General features: G+C 40.2%; 1 protein-coding gene across 4 annotated transcripts in view; it reads right to left on the bottom strand.

Annotated features, from left to right (window-relative positions):
* Positions 1-3944: 3944 nt before the first annotated feature.
* The window catches only part of LOC138950317 (calexcitin-2-like), a 46209-nt gene continuing 37540 nt past the window's right edge, over positions 3945-12613 (bottom strand). For all 4 annotated transcript variants that reach the window (XM_070322064.1, XM_070322065.1, XM_070322066.1 and 1 more), the window contains exons 5-7: positions 11850-11991; positions 7881-7978; positions 3945-6508 (exon numbers count right to left, since the gene is read on the bottom strand). In XM_070322064.1, coding sequence (XP_070178165.1) covers positions 6344-6508; positions 7881-7978; positions 11850-11991 — 405 coding nt within the window. In that variant the 3' untranslated portion in view covers positions 3945-6343. The remainder of the gene's footprint in view (positions 6509-7880; positions 7979-11849; positions 11992-12613) is intronic.

The raw sequence follows: 12613 nt of genomic DNA, 5'->3' as shown, positions 1-12613 counted from the left end.
ACAAAACGCTGCAAATGCTGCAAAGAAGGACTGAAGAGCTCTGCTCTCTGCAGCTGTGCTTGCATGCCTGTGAAAATCAGCAAATTAAACTGTGTAAAAACTATTATTGCACCCATTTTCGTACCCCAACTCAAACATTCATTCCCGTATCATTTTATTCAAACTTTTTATGCCAGTAAAGGCTCTCACAAATGGCACATCTTTCAGATAAAAGAAGATTTAGTTACAGGGGTCACATGACCGCCGCCAAATAAGGGTACCCTTAACGTGGCAAAGGGGATGTGATCACAACTTTAGGTACCCATTAAAAAGTCAAAAAAAATTCATGAGGCACAACATCTATCCAGAACAGGATGAATACTTTTTAGTGTTATGTCATTATTATACCTTTCATTTTTATCAATTTGATTTTTGGGGTACCCTTATTTAGGCGGCGGTCACATAACCCATGTAAATTCAATCTTTTATATTAAAAGAGTTCCAGATAGCCACGTTGTGTGCCCTTAATAGCATAATGGCACAGGAATAAATGTTTTCGTTTTGGTACGAACATTTGTGCGATAGTTTTTTGTTGGCACAGGTTAGGTAAGCCAACGATTCTTCAACCCTGCCACCCACGCCGTCCAACCAATCGCCGCACCATTGATCATGTATACATGTATTGTTATGTTTTAACAATTGTTTCTGTTAGTTTCTATTGCAAGAGAATGACTTGTAGCATCAAATACGCCTGAATACCTTTTTCACAGACGGCCATTTTGATTTATTTTTTTAAACTACTGATTTTTAAATTTTTCTCGGTTCCTCTGTGTCAGGTTTTGTTAAGCACATAAAACCATACATTTATACCAAATTTGGTGTTTGTCACATGAAATGAAATATGCCTAACATACCCAACCGTTTTTACTGGCGGCCATTTTGAATTTTGTTATAAAAACTACCGATTTTTTAATTTTTCGCGGTGGCTCTGTATCAGGTTTTGTTAAGCACATAAAACTGTACATGTATGCCAAATTTGGTGTTTGTCACAAGAAATGATTGATTTTGCAACATAGGAGCCCCACTATAACGTCGCACCAACTCCACGTCGTTCGCACAGGGAAAAACATTTACCTACCAAACTGCAAGATTTTGTTCTGACTTGAACGTTGAACTGACTGATGTTTTGTAAAATCATTTTATTTCTGGTGCCTGTGCAGACATTTTATTTTCAAGATTTTCCGTCAAGTGCCTATTGTGTCGTTTTATTTCACAGTATTTTTGGGTAACACGTAAATTCAGTTTTGTTTTGTTTTTCTTTAATGAGAAGGGAAGATAAGTACACTAATTTCTACTTTCATTATCATTTGTTAGTACTTTCAAAATTCATAAGGCTGAAGCATTACTTCATAAGATTTGGAGTGAGAACACTTTTCTTGTTGAATGTAAAGTTAAACATTTCTAGTCAGCATTACATTTCTACTTCTAGGCATCATTCTTTAATCTTCAGGAGAAGATATCATTTCTTATCATTGTGCTTGTCCAGTTATCCATTTTGTAATTTTGGATTTTACTTCTTAAAATTCAAGAAGGGGAGAGATGTAGTGTTTGAGAATCTGTTACCATCTAAGGGAAGCAACTGCTATAGATGTGTTAAGTAACTAACGAGAGTTAGGGCCCTTGTTACATACACTGATCATCTTCATGGCTGACAATAAACACAGCTTGCCCCCTCAAACCATCGTTTGTCGGCTTTATCGTGTACATGCATGGTGAACGTGTATCCACCTTCATCACAGACATCATAAGAGCGACACACACACACACACAGAGAAAGAGAGAGACTGTTGAAATAACCAAAGGAACACGTTTCATGCTCCTTTTATTTAGCATCAAATCTTAGAAGCTGTACGGAGAAATCATTACACAGATAACCTTTCACAGAAAGTGTGAATGCTTTCGTTAAAATGACTTTTTTTTTTAATATCTTATCTGTTTTTTCCATTTTGGGGGGGATAATTATATTTATATATTTTTAAAATTGTTTAATGAATTTTTTAATTAGAATATACAATTTGTACACACAAAACACTTGTAAACAGTTTTAAACACCTGAACAAAAGACACAAAACGAAGCATAAAATACGTTCCTTGTGTTTTAGAATATTCATGCAATATCAAAGTGCTTGTTAACCCCACCTACATTGAACACACGACACTCAATGATGAAAAAATATGATTAGCGGAACAAAAATGATGTCACAATTAGTGAGAGAAAAAAAGGTCTGTATCCACTTATCATCTTTACCTGTAAAGAAAAGAAAGCGAAAATCCAAATAATCCAAGCGATTAACCGCACCAACAAATCACACCTTCTTGGCAAGTTTCAAGTTTCTGGAACAAACAGACGTAAAAAAAGTTAAAAAAATATTTGGACAAGTTCAGAATATGAGCATACTGTTAATACCTATCAAGGTGCACAGCGAATCCACAATTTGTCAACTGAAATAACGAAGACATCACTTGGACTGCTCACACGTGGTCACAAACCCCGTCGCGATATAACCTTGAACGGTTGAAAACGACGTTAACACCAAATAAATAAAGAAAGAAAGAAAGTGGTCAGAAACAAAACACACTTTATACTGTCTCAATATGCAACCTGCTCTTATCTTGGTTGTTTGGTAGGTTGTTTGGTTGTTTGGTAGGTTGTTTGGTTGGTTGGTAGGTCTTTCTTTATTTGGTGTTTAACGTCGTTTTCAACCACGAAGGTTATATCGCGACGGGGGTTGGTAGGTTGTTTGGCTGGTTGGTTGGTAGTTTGGTTGGTTGTTTGGCTGGTTGGTTGTTTGGCTGGTTGGTTGTTTGGCTGGTTGGTTGGTTGGTTGTTTGTTTGGTTGGTTGGTTGTTTGGCTGGTTGGTAGTTTGGCTGGTTGGTTGGTTGGTTGGTTGGTAGTTTGGCTGGTTGGTTGGTTGTTTGGCTGGTTGGTTGGTAGGTTGTTTGGCTGGTTGGTTGTTTGGCTGGTTGGTTGGTTGGCTGGTTGGTTGGTTGTTTGGCTGGTTGGTTGGTTGGTTGTTTGGCTGGTTGGTTGTTTGGCTGGTTGGTTGTTTGGCTGGTTGGTTGTTTGGCTGGTTGGTTGTTTGGCTGGTTGGCTGGTTGGTTGTTTGGTTGGTTGGTTGTTTGGCTGGTTGGTTGTTTGGGTGGTTGGTTGTTTGGGTGGTTGTTTGGCTGGTTGGTTGTTTGGCTGGTTGGTTGTTTGTTTGGTTGGTTGTTTGGCTGGTTGGTTGTTTGGCTGGTTGGTTGTTTGGCTGGTTGGTTGGTTGTCTGGCTGGTTGGTTGGTTGGTTGTTTGGCTGGTTGGTTGTTTGGCTGGTTGGTTGTTTGGTTATTATTTTTTGTATCGTCTCTTCAGCTGATATTGCTATTCGATACCGATGCAAGTTTGTGTCTTTTCTCAGTTCTCATGGCAAGCTCCATGCTTAAAACTATTTACAAACAGGACTATCACTGTAACAAGAAGGTTCACATTTGTTACTTCAAATCTTGTTACAAATCTTAATCTCCTTTAAAAAGTGAAAAAAAACTTGTCCGGGAGAACATCCCGGAATAAAACCTCGAGTTTCTGTTTGTCGCGAATCTATAAATGTCTGCATATTCTGAGCGTGTAATCCAACACAGATTTATAAAGGTTTTTCGCATATGGTCACCTCCCGGTGTGATCATATTTGGCCATTGGTTGGTTAGCGTAAAGAACTTAAGTTTCTACCTAATAGCGTATAATGTCTACCTCTTAGCGTATTATGACCGTGACCAGTAGCTGAGAGAATGAATGCATCATTTATGAGCTGCCTTATATAGACGTTCCTGAGGTGTCACTGATTAAGACTGTTGTCAGATGTGTCAGCCATTGCTCCCCGTCTACGATCAAAACCTAACGGGAGAAAATCCACAAACAGAAAGACTGCTGACGTTGCAACATTCACAATGAAAACACCAAGAAGTGTAGGTTTGTAATAATTGACAAAACCAAACGTTACATTTACAGTACGTTCTTTCTTTCTTTATTAATTTGGTGTTTAACGTCGTTTTCAACCATTCAAGGTTATATCGCGACGGAGGGAAGGGGGGGAGATGGGATAGAGCCACTTGTCAATTGTTTCTTGTTCACAAAAGCACTAATCAAAAATTTGCTCCAGGGGCTTGCAACGTAGTACAATATATGACCTTACTGGGAGAATGCAAGTTTCCAGTACAAAGGACTTAACATTTCTTACATACTGCTCGACTAAAATCTTTACAAATATTCTATACAAAAAACACTTAACAAGGGTAAAAGGAGAAACAGAATCCGTTAGTCGCCTCTTACGACATTCTGGGGAGCATCGGGTAAATTCTTTCTCGTCCCAACCAATATGGAACTCCCCCTAACCCGCGGGGGCTACAGTTACAGTTACACTTACAGTTACACTTACAGTTACACTTACAGTTACACTTACAGTTACAGTACGTCGTCCCACTGGTCTTTGAAGCAGACAGCGAGACAAAGTGTAAATGTAACATTATGTTTTGTCAATAATTAAACATTGCAATAACCTATACTTCTTGTTTTTTAATGAGGGAGGAAAAACAGAGAAACCTTCAACAGGCCAGACTTAGAACCTTTGGTCTTGCACCCTGATCTAGAATTGTGCTGTTATAACACGCAACAGCTCTCGGATGCTAATGCAATCCTGGATCAGTTGTTATTTAAAAGGGACAATTTCTTTTGCACTGCTTATACAAATATACAGGGCCGGACCAAATGAGTTGTAAGGGTGGGGGGGTTCCTCCTTTTTTGGGGGGGCAAATCAGCAAAGTGGCGAAGCCACTAGCCGCGCCTGCAAAGCAGGCGCGCGAACTAGGGGGGTCCGGGGGCATGCTCCCCCGGAAAATTTTGGAAAAACGGTTAAAATATGTGCAATCTGGCACATTCTGGGCCTTTTTCTCATCGGATTTCACATTGAATAAAATTTGTTAGAGACACACACAAAATTTATTTAAAAAAAACAACAAAAAAAACTCAAAGCAAGGTACATGCTTTTTCCAGAGGTGGGGTTCCGGAACCCCTGGAACCCCCCCCCCCCCCCTGGGTCCGGCCCTGATATACAAGATAAAAGCAAACTCTACAGATAAATAAACAAACCATCAGCAAATAAATGAATAACAAATACACGATCCAATAAATAAATTATATAAATAAGTACTTACATAGATAGATAAATAACATCTTTTCCAGTTCTATATCATCATATACTCAATTTTCCTTTTTTCCAAACCAATGGACATGCAACTTTGGAATTCAAGATTATATGATTATGAAAAGTGTCACATTTCTAATACTATAGCCCAAAGGAATGTATGCCTTTAGGACCAGTGCCAAGCGTTCATCATGTGGCACAGTCACTTCCATTCCAAATCAAGTTACAGTCGAACCTCCCCTGGCGACCACCTCTTGATAACGAACACCTCTTGATAACGAACACCATTTGATAACGAACACCTCTTGATAACGAACACCTCTTAATAACGAACACCGATGTTTTATGTTTTATGTATGCGGGCAGGGTGTGCTGAATTTTGTTTCTTCCTTTTTATGTAATATGTTAATGGGCAATAAAGTGCCGCTATTGTTATTGTTATTGTTATTGATAACGATCACCTCTTGATAACGATCACCTCTTGATAACGATCACATATTGATAACGAACGCCTCTTGAAAACTACCACCTCTTTATAACGATCACGTCTTGATAACGGTCACCTCTCGATAACGATCACCTGCGCATTACGACAACCCCAAAGGAACCCCGGCAAGCTTCTTTCTTAGATACTTCATCTTGCCATAATGGCCACCTATATGAAAGGACCACGTCGATTTGGTCTCTTGGGAGGTCGTTACGGTCGGATACGACTGTACACCCTGTGGGCAGCTGTTGCTCGTGTTCTTTAATGTTATCTTCAATGCACTTCTCTTCAGTACTCCTCTTTTCTATACACTTCTCTTCAGTACTCCTCTTTTCTATACACTTCTCTTCAGTACTCCTCTTTTCAGTTCAATACGGCACTTTTTTTCTTCAGTTCTATACACTTTTCTTCTGTTCAATGCAAAGTTTTGTTCAGTTCTTTCAGACATTGGCAACCACCAGGCCCATGGTATTTGATGTCCTTGATGTCCTTGATGTCCTTGATGTCCTTGATATCCTGGGTGTCGTCCAAAAAGTCGAGCCGTCCCGTGGTGAAGTTGCCCAGGGCGGTTCTGATCAGTATAATACACTTCCATGCAGTTCTCCTCAGTTCATTCAGACATTGGCAGCCACTGGGCATGTTATTTGATGTTCTTGGTGTCCTTGATGTCCTTGATGTCCTTGATGTCGTCCTCAAAGTCCAGTCGCCCCGTGATGAAGTTGCCCAGGGCGGAGGGATCGTTGGAGCGGTAGTACTCTGCTGACAACGTCTTGAAGCACGCCAGGTCCACCTTGTGCTCGTTGTTCTGAAACACGGTCACGACTAATATCAAGCATGCACAGATGAAATAGGCGACAGAAATGTTGCAGCTTTGGGCGAACACAACGCAGAGTATCCCGGTAAAGCAATAGCAAGAAAGGAGAGGTAGAAAGATACAGAGACAAGAAGACGAACACACGCTCACACTCTTCTTCTTCTCTCTTCTTGTCCTATCTTGCGTTTGTTTGTTTGTTTGTTTGCTTAACGCCCAGCCGACCACGAAGGGCCATATCAGGGCGGTGCTGCTTTGACATATAACGTGCGCCACACACAAGACAGAAGTCGCAGCACAGGCTTCATGTCTCACCCAGTCACATTATTCTGACACTGGACCAACCAGTCCTAGCACTAACCCCATAATGCCAGACTATCTTGCGTAAACACATACATTATCACATACATTGTATGGGTCAGTTTCTCTCTCTCTCTCTCTCTCTCTCTCTCTCTCTCTCTCTCTCTCTCTCTCTCTCTCTCTCACTGTTTTCACCGTTTCAGATCTGGTCAGGTGTTTACATGAGATACGACCATCCTTCCACTTGGTCAAAGACCAATCATGAACATACGTGGTCTCAATGTACAGTTGGGATTTTGTGTGTGTGATGAATTTCGTTCAAGTAACTAGTGGCTTTTTTTAAGACAGTAAATCATGAACGAAAATTCAACTCAGGGGGTTGATTTTTTGTTTTTGACCATTTAGAGGGATAGTCTTATCCTGTGTTAACGTCTGGCTAGATCTGAGATGGCGTGGCAAACTGTTTTCAAGTGAAGGCGTGTGCCTTTAATCGCTAGCAGTGTAGCCATGTGTTGTGCCTTTAATGGCTAGCAGTGTAGCCATGTGTTGTGCCTTTAATGGCTAGCAGTGTAGCCATGTGTTGTGCCTTTAATGGCTAGCAGTGTAGCCATGTGTTGTGCCTTTAATGGCTAGCAGTGTAGCCATGTGTTGTGTCTTTAATGGCTAGCAGTGTAGCCATGTGTTGTGCCTTTAATGGCTAGCAGTGTAGCCATGTGTTGTGCCTTTAATGGCTAGCAGTGTAGCCATGTGTTGTGCCTTTAATGGCTAGCAGTGTAGCCATGTGTTGTGTCCTTTAATGGCTAGCAGTGTAGCCATGTGTTGTGCCTTTAATGGCTAGCAGTGTAGGCCATGTGTTGTGCCTTTAATGGCTAGCAGTGTGGCCATGTGTTGTGCCTTTAATGGCTAGCAGTGTAGCCATGTGTTGTGCCTTTAATGGCTAGCAGTGTAGCCATGTGTTGTGCCTTTAATGGCTAGCAGTGTAGCCATGTGTTGTGCCTTTAATGGCTAGCAGTGTAGCCATGTGTTGTGCCTTTAATGGCTAGCAGTGTAGCCATGTTGAACTCACGTTGGAGAACAGCAGAAAACACGTTCGAGCATCTTTGGAAGAGACGCCGAAATCTGATAACACGTACTCAAACTCCTCAGCGTCTATCACCCCGTCCCCTGTAAACACATCATTATCATCATCATCATCATCATCATCATCATCATCATCATCATCATCATCATCATCATCATCATCATCAGTAAACACCAGTCTACATCCTCCTCCTCCTCCTCATCATCATAATCACCGTCACCATCATCATCGCCGTCACCGTCGTCACCATCATCATCAGTCAACATCAGTCAACATGACTCAAAGCCTGTCGAGGGTCGCTTTCGTCAAGGTTGCTTTTGTCAAGTAAGGGAGGCAATTTTTGATTTAACACACGATGAGATTGTGTATGTGGTTACTTCCCTTTGAGGATATGGGTGCGTCTCAGAAACTGATCCTTTTGTGTGTGCCATAATCAAATTAGCCCACAATTGAAACATACTAAATTTTAAATCATGATATTGGTATTTTTGAGAAGTAAAATGAATAAAGAAATAGTACAAACAAAACTGAGTATTTTGCATGATTATTATGAAGGTTGTTTTGCGAAAGAAATGATTAAATGCGTGAAAAATGGAGGTCTGATCTGTGACATGAACCATCAACTAGTTTTGTACCTCACTACAAGAATCGTTTAGAATGTCCAAGGACTGCTATTTTTGTTATGTGTGTTTGGTTTAAGTGTACTTGACAGTTGAAATGTTATTTTGTCCACAGAATTGTTTTTTTAAACGAAATTAATCGCTTGAAAGTTTGCCATCACTGTCGTAACATATGTTTCCGCACGCGTGCAACAGCAACAAGTCCTAAATTTGAACTTTAGAATTTGCATATTCATTTTCAACACGATCTTGACATGAAAGGGCATAGAAAATCGCTAAGTTAAATGTTATTTAAGTATTATTTTCTCAAAATTGCATCTGCAAACTAAGTTGAAAGTTGCGCAATATGACATGCTTCTTCAAAATTCCGTTACGATGGTGAACGGTTTTGCAAATAATGTTCAGAGTTTTGAAGAAAGATTAGAACTATTTTGCGCGTAGTGACTTAGAGGTGCGGGTGACTACGCATGCGCAGTTACAGAGAGAAATAGTTCAGCTTCCAGCAGCGAAGAAAGATTTCGAGAATGTTTCCGAAGTCTGTGATTTTGTTACGACAGTGATCAACACCCAAGGTTCTTAAGAAAAGGTGAGTTTTTGCTGCTATGATATTCTATGAAGTGAAAAATTAGGCTACACATTTGTTAATAATAGTTTTTCTTTCGATTTCACGTAGTCAAAACTTGACTAAATGTTTTAACATAGAGGGGGAATCGAAACGAGGGTCGTGGTGTATGTGAGTGTGTGTGTCTGTTTGTCTGTGCGTGTGTGTGTGTAGAGCGATTCAGACTAAACTACTTGACCGATCTTTATGAAATTTGACATGAGAGTTCCTGGGTATGATATCCCCGGACGTTTTTTTCTTTTTTTCGACAAATACTTTTGATGACGTCATATCCGGCTTTTTGTAAAAGTTGAGGCGGCACTGTCACACCCTCATTTTTCAATTAAATTGATTGAAATTTGTGTAAAGCAATCTTCGACGAAGGCCGTACTTCGGTATTGCATTTCAGCTTGGTGGCTTAAAAATTAATTAATGACTTTGGCCATTAAAAATCTGAAAATTGTAATAATTTTTTTTTTATATATAAAACGATCCACATTTACGTTCATCTTATTTTACATCATTTCCTGATTCCAAAAACATATAAATATGTTATATTTGGATTAAAAACAAGCTCTGAAAATTAAAAATATAAAAAATTATGATCAAAATTAAATTTCCGAAATCCATTTAAAGGAACGGTAAGTGTCAATGTTTTCTTTAATTGTAAAAGTTGTATGTTCAATGGAATGGTAAGTCTGAACAAAATAATTACTTTATTTTGTTTTTAGCCAGTGAATGTGGATGCATCAAAATCTTGATAGACATTAAACAAATTCATGTTAGTGAAACTAGTACACATATTGCATCAATCTTTAGTTGAAATCGCAGGTACTTGCATGTTTCATGTGCAAGAGATTCGACCTGATGAACTGGTGGTAACGTTCCTTCGAAGGAAACCGGAGGGGAACTACTATTGCTTTCCAGGGATCGATGATATTTCCTTAGTCCCTACATCTGATGCAACCATGATTCGTGACCCCACCTTCAATGCCAGGGGGCATTATTTCTTTTAAAATAAATTAATTAACTGCAAGTGGCAACTGTTCTATATGTAACCAATGCCTTTGGTTTATTGTCTCAACAATTGAATGAACCACTTTTGAACATTTGCATTCTTCATGTCAAACCTTATAATACATGTCTGGTTGTTCGTTTCCGAGTTACGTGGGTGATGAACTTTTCATTAATGTTTCTCTTTTTTGGGGCCAAGTTTGCTTGATTTTGTCCAGCTTTTTTTCTTTCTGTTCCTGTTTTAGTGTTTGGCATTTTACCTAAGAAGAATCTGGTTGCAAAATCAGCTTCATTTAGTAAAGTTTGTGGGAAAAAGCATAACCGTTTCTTTGTTACAAAAGTGATGTTTCCATGTTACATCGGTGACCATTTTGCATTCTTTTGGGATAACTTTCTAACATTTTGTCTTAGAGCAACAAATCTTTGTATATATGCTATTGTGAAGGTTAAATGTCAATAAGACTGAATGAATGCCATGTATCAACATTTTCTGATCAGGATATCATTAATTAATTTTCATTTTTGTATTGAAATTTTGACGAATGCATGGAACTTTGAAAAAAACCATTATTTTGTTGTTTGCATGTAGTCATTTCATATTGAACTCTATAATGGCTTGTGATTCAACAATAATAACTGAATAAAAGTCGTTTTCAGCCTTATAAATGCAGTTTTTTTGTCTTTTATTGTTTCCATGTTACACGGGTGATTTTGCACACATGGTCCAAATAATGCTCAATATATGGCAAACTAAAGGCAATGTTATATTTTTTCTTGTTTAAACTGAAAAGGTACACCCTGAGAAGTGTGTAAATAGTATTATCAACGTTTTCTGGGAAGATTTTACTTTTGGTGATAATGTCACAAACAGAGGACGAGATTCTGAGACGCACCCATATACAAACAACATGATGTAGGCTTGGAAAGTAAAAGTCTGATATGACCCTCGGTGTCAGATTGTGCAGCCTGCCTGCCTGTCTGTTTGGGGGCGGGGACGTAGCTCAGTTTGTAGCGCGCTGGCTTTGTAGCCAGTTGGTCGCTATCAGCGTGGGTTCGATACCCACGTTCGGCGAGAGATTTATTTCTCGGAGTCAACTTTGTGCAGACTCTCTTCGGTGTCCGAACACCCCCGTGTGCACACATGCGCACGAAAAAGATCCCACGTTCACAGGGAAAGTCTCAGGGCTTGGAAAACACGAAGACACGCATGCATCATCTCTCGTCTCCGATTATCATGATCGTATTTCGATACTTTGACGAGACAAACCCAATGCTGGTGTGTTGAAGAAGACAGCCACAGCGGGCTTGTTCGAATCAAAGTTTCACCCCATAATTATCTTCAACGTATTACCAATATACCTGTCCCAATATAGACCAGTTGGTCTAAGAGGACGTTAAACCCTAATAGTCAGTCAGTCAGTCAGTCGGTCTGTTTGCCTGCCGGCTGCCTGTCTGTCTGTCTCTTTATTTACAGGATTGTCGACACAATCATTATGATATTTACTTCATGGTAAGTGAGTAACTTCTTACGTTTAAAGTTTTCCCTCACGGGCGAGAGCTGATTGCATTTGCTAACATCATAATCATTGTTAATAAAGACAATATATTTTTTCTCTCCCTCTCTCTCTCTCCCCCCCCCCCCCCCCCCCCCGTCCCTCTCTCTCCCCCCTCCCTCTCTCTCTCCCTCTCTCTCTCTCTCTCTCTCTCTCTCTCTCTCACCTGTCCTGTCATAGAGGTTAAACTTGTACTCGACGTATCGCTCGAGCCACTCGGGTATCTTGATCTTGCCTGCCTCCTCTCCCTTCTTCTCTCTCTTCTCGGCCTGCACGCTCTCCTGGTTGAACTTCTGCCACATCCCCAGCTGTGGACAGATGACATTGACCATATACTTAAAAACCCACGAAACGACGAGTGCGCGTGGGAGTTGCAACACACGAACGTAGAAGAAGAAGAAGTCTTCACTGTGGAAGGAGTCGTTTTGTGAACGTCCTTGCCGCATTTAATAAGACTGAGTTCTATCTTGGACTGGGTGGCCGAGTGGTAACGCACTTGCGCTCGGAAGCGAGAGGTTGCGAGTTCGATCCTGGGTCAGGGCGTTAGCAATTTTCTCCCCCCTTTCCTAACCTAGGTGGTGGGTTCAAGTGCTAGTCTTTCGGATGAGACGAAAAACCGAGGTCCCTTCGTGTACACTACATTGGGATGTGCACGTTAAAGATTCCACGATTGACAAAAGGGTCTTTCCTGGCAAAATTGTATAGGCATAGATAAAAATGTCCACCAAAATACCCGTGTGACTTGGAATAATAGGCCGTGAAAAGTAGGATATGCGCCGAGATGGCTGCGATCTGCTGGCCGATGTGAATGCGTGATGTAGGCCCTATTGTGTAAAAAAATTCCATCTCACACGGCATAAATAAATCCCTGCGCCTTGAATATGTGCGCGATATAAATTGCATAAAAAAATAAATAAAAAACATTAAAAA

This window comes from Littorina saxatilis, linkage group LG16, assembly GCF_037325665.1.
Source record: "Littorina saxatilis isolate snail1 linkage group LG16, US_GU_Lsax_2.0, whole genome shotgun sequence".
Taxonomy (NCBI): domain Eukaryota; kingdom Metazoa; phylum Mollusca; class Gastropoda; order Littorinimorpha; family Littorinidae; genus Littorina; species Littorina saxatilis.
The sequence above is the reverse complement of the archived record's forward strand: the minus strand, read 5'-3'. Positions and strand labels throughout refer to the sequence as shown.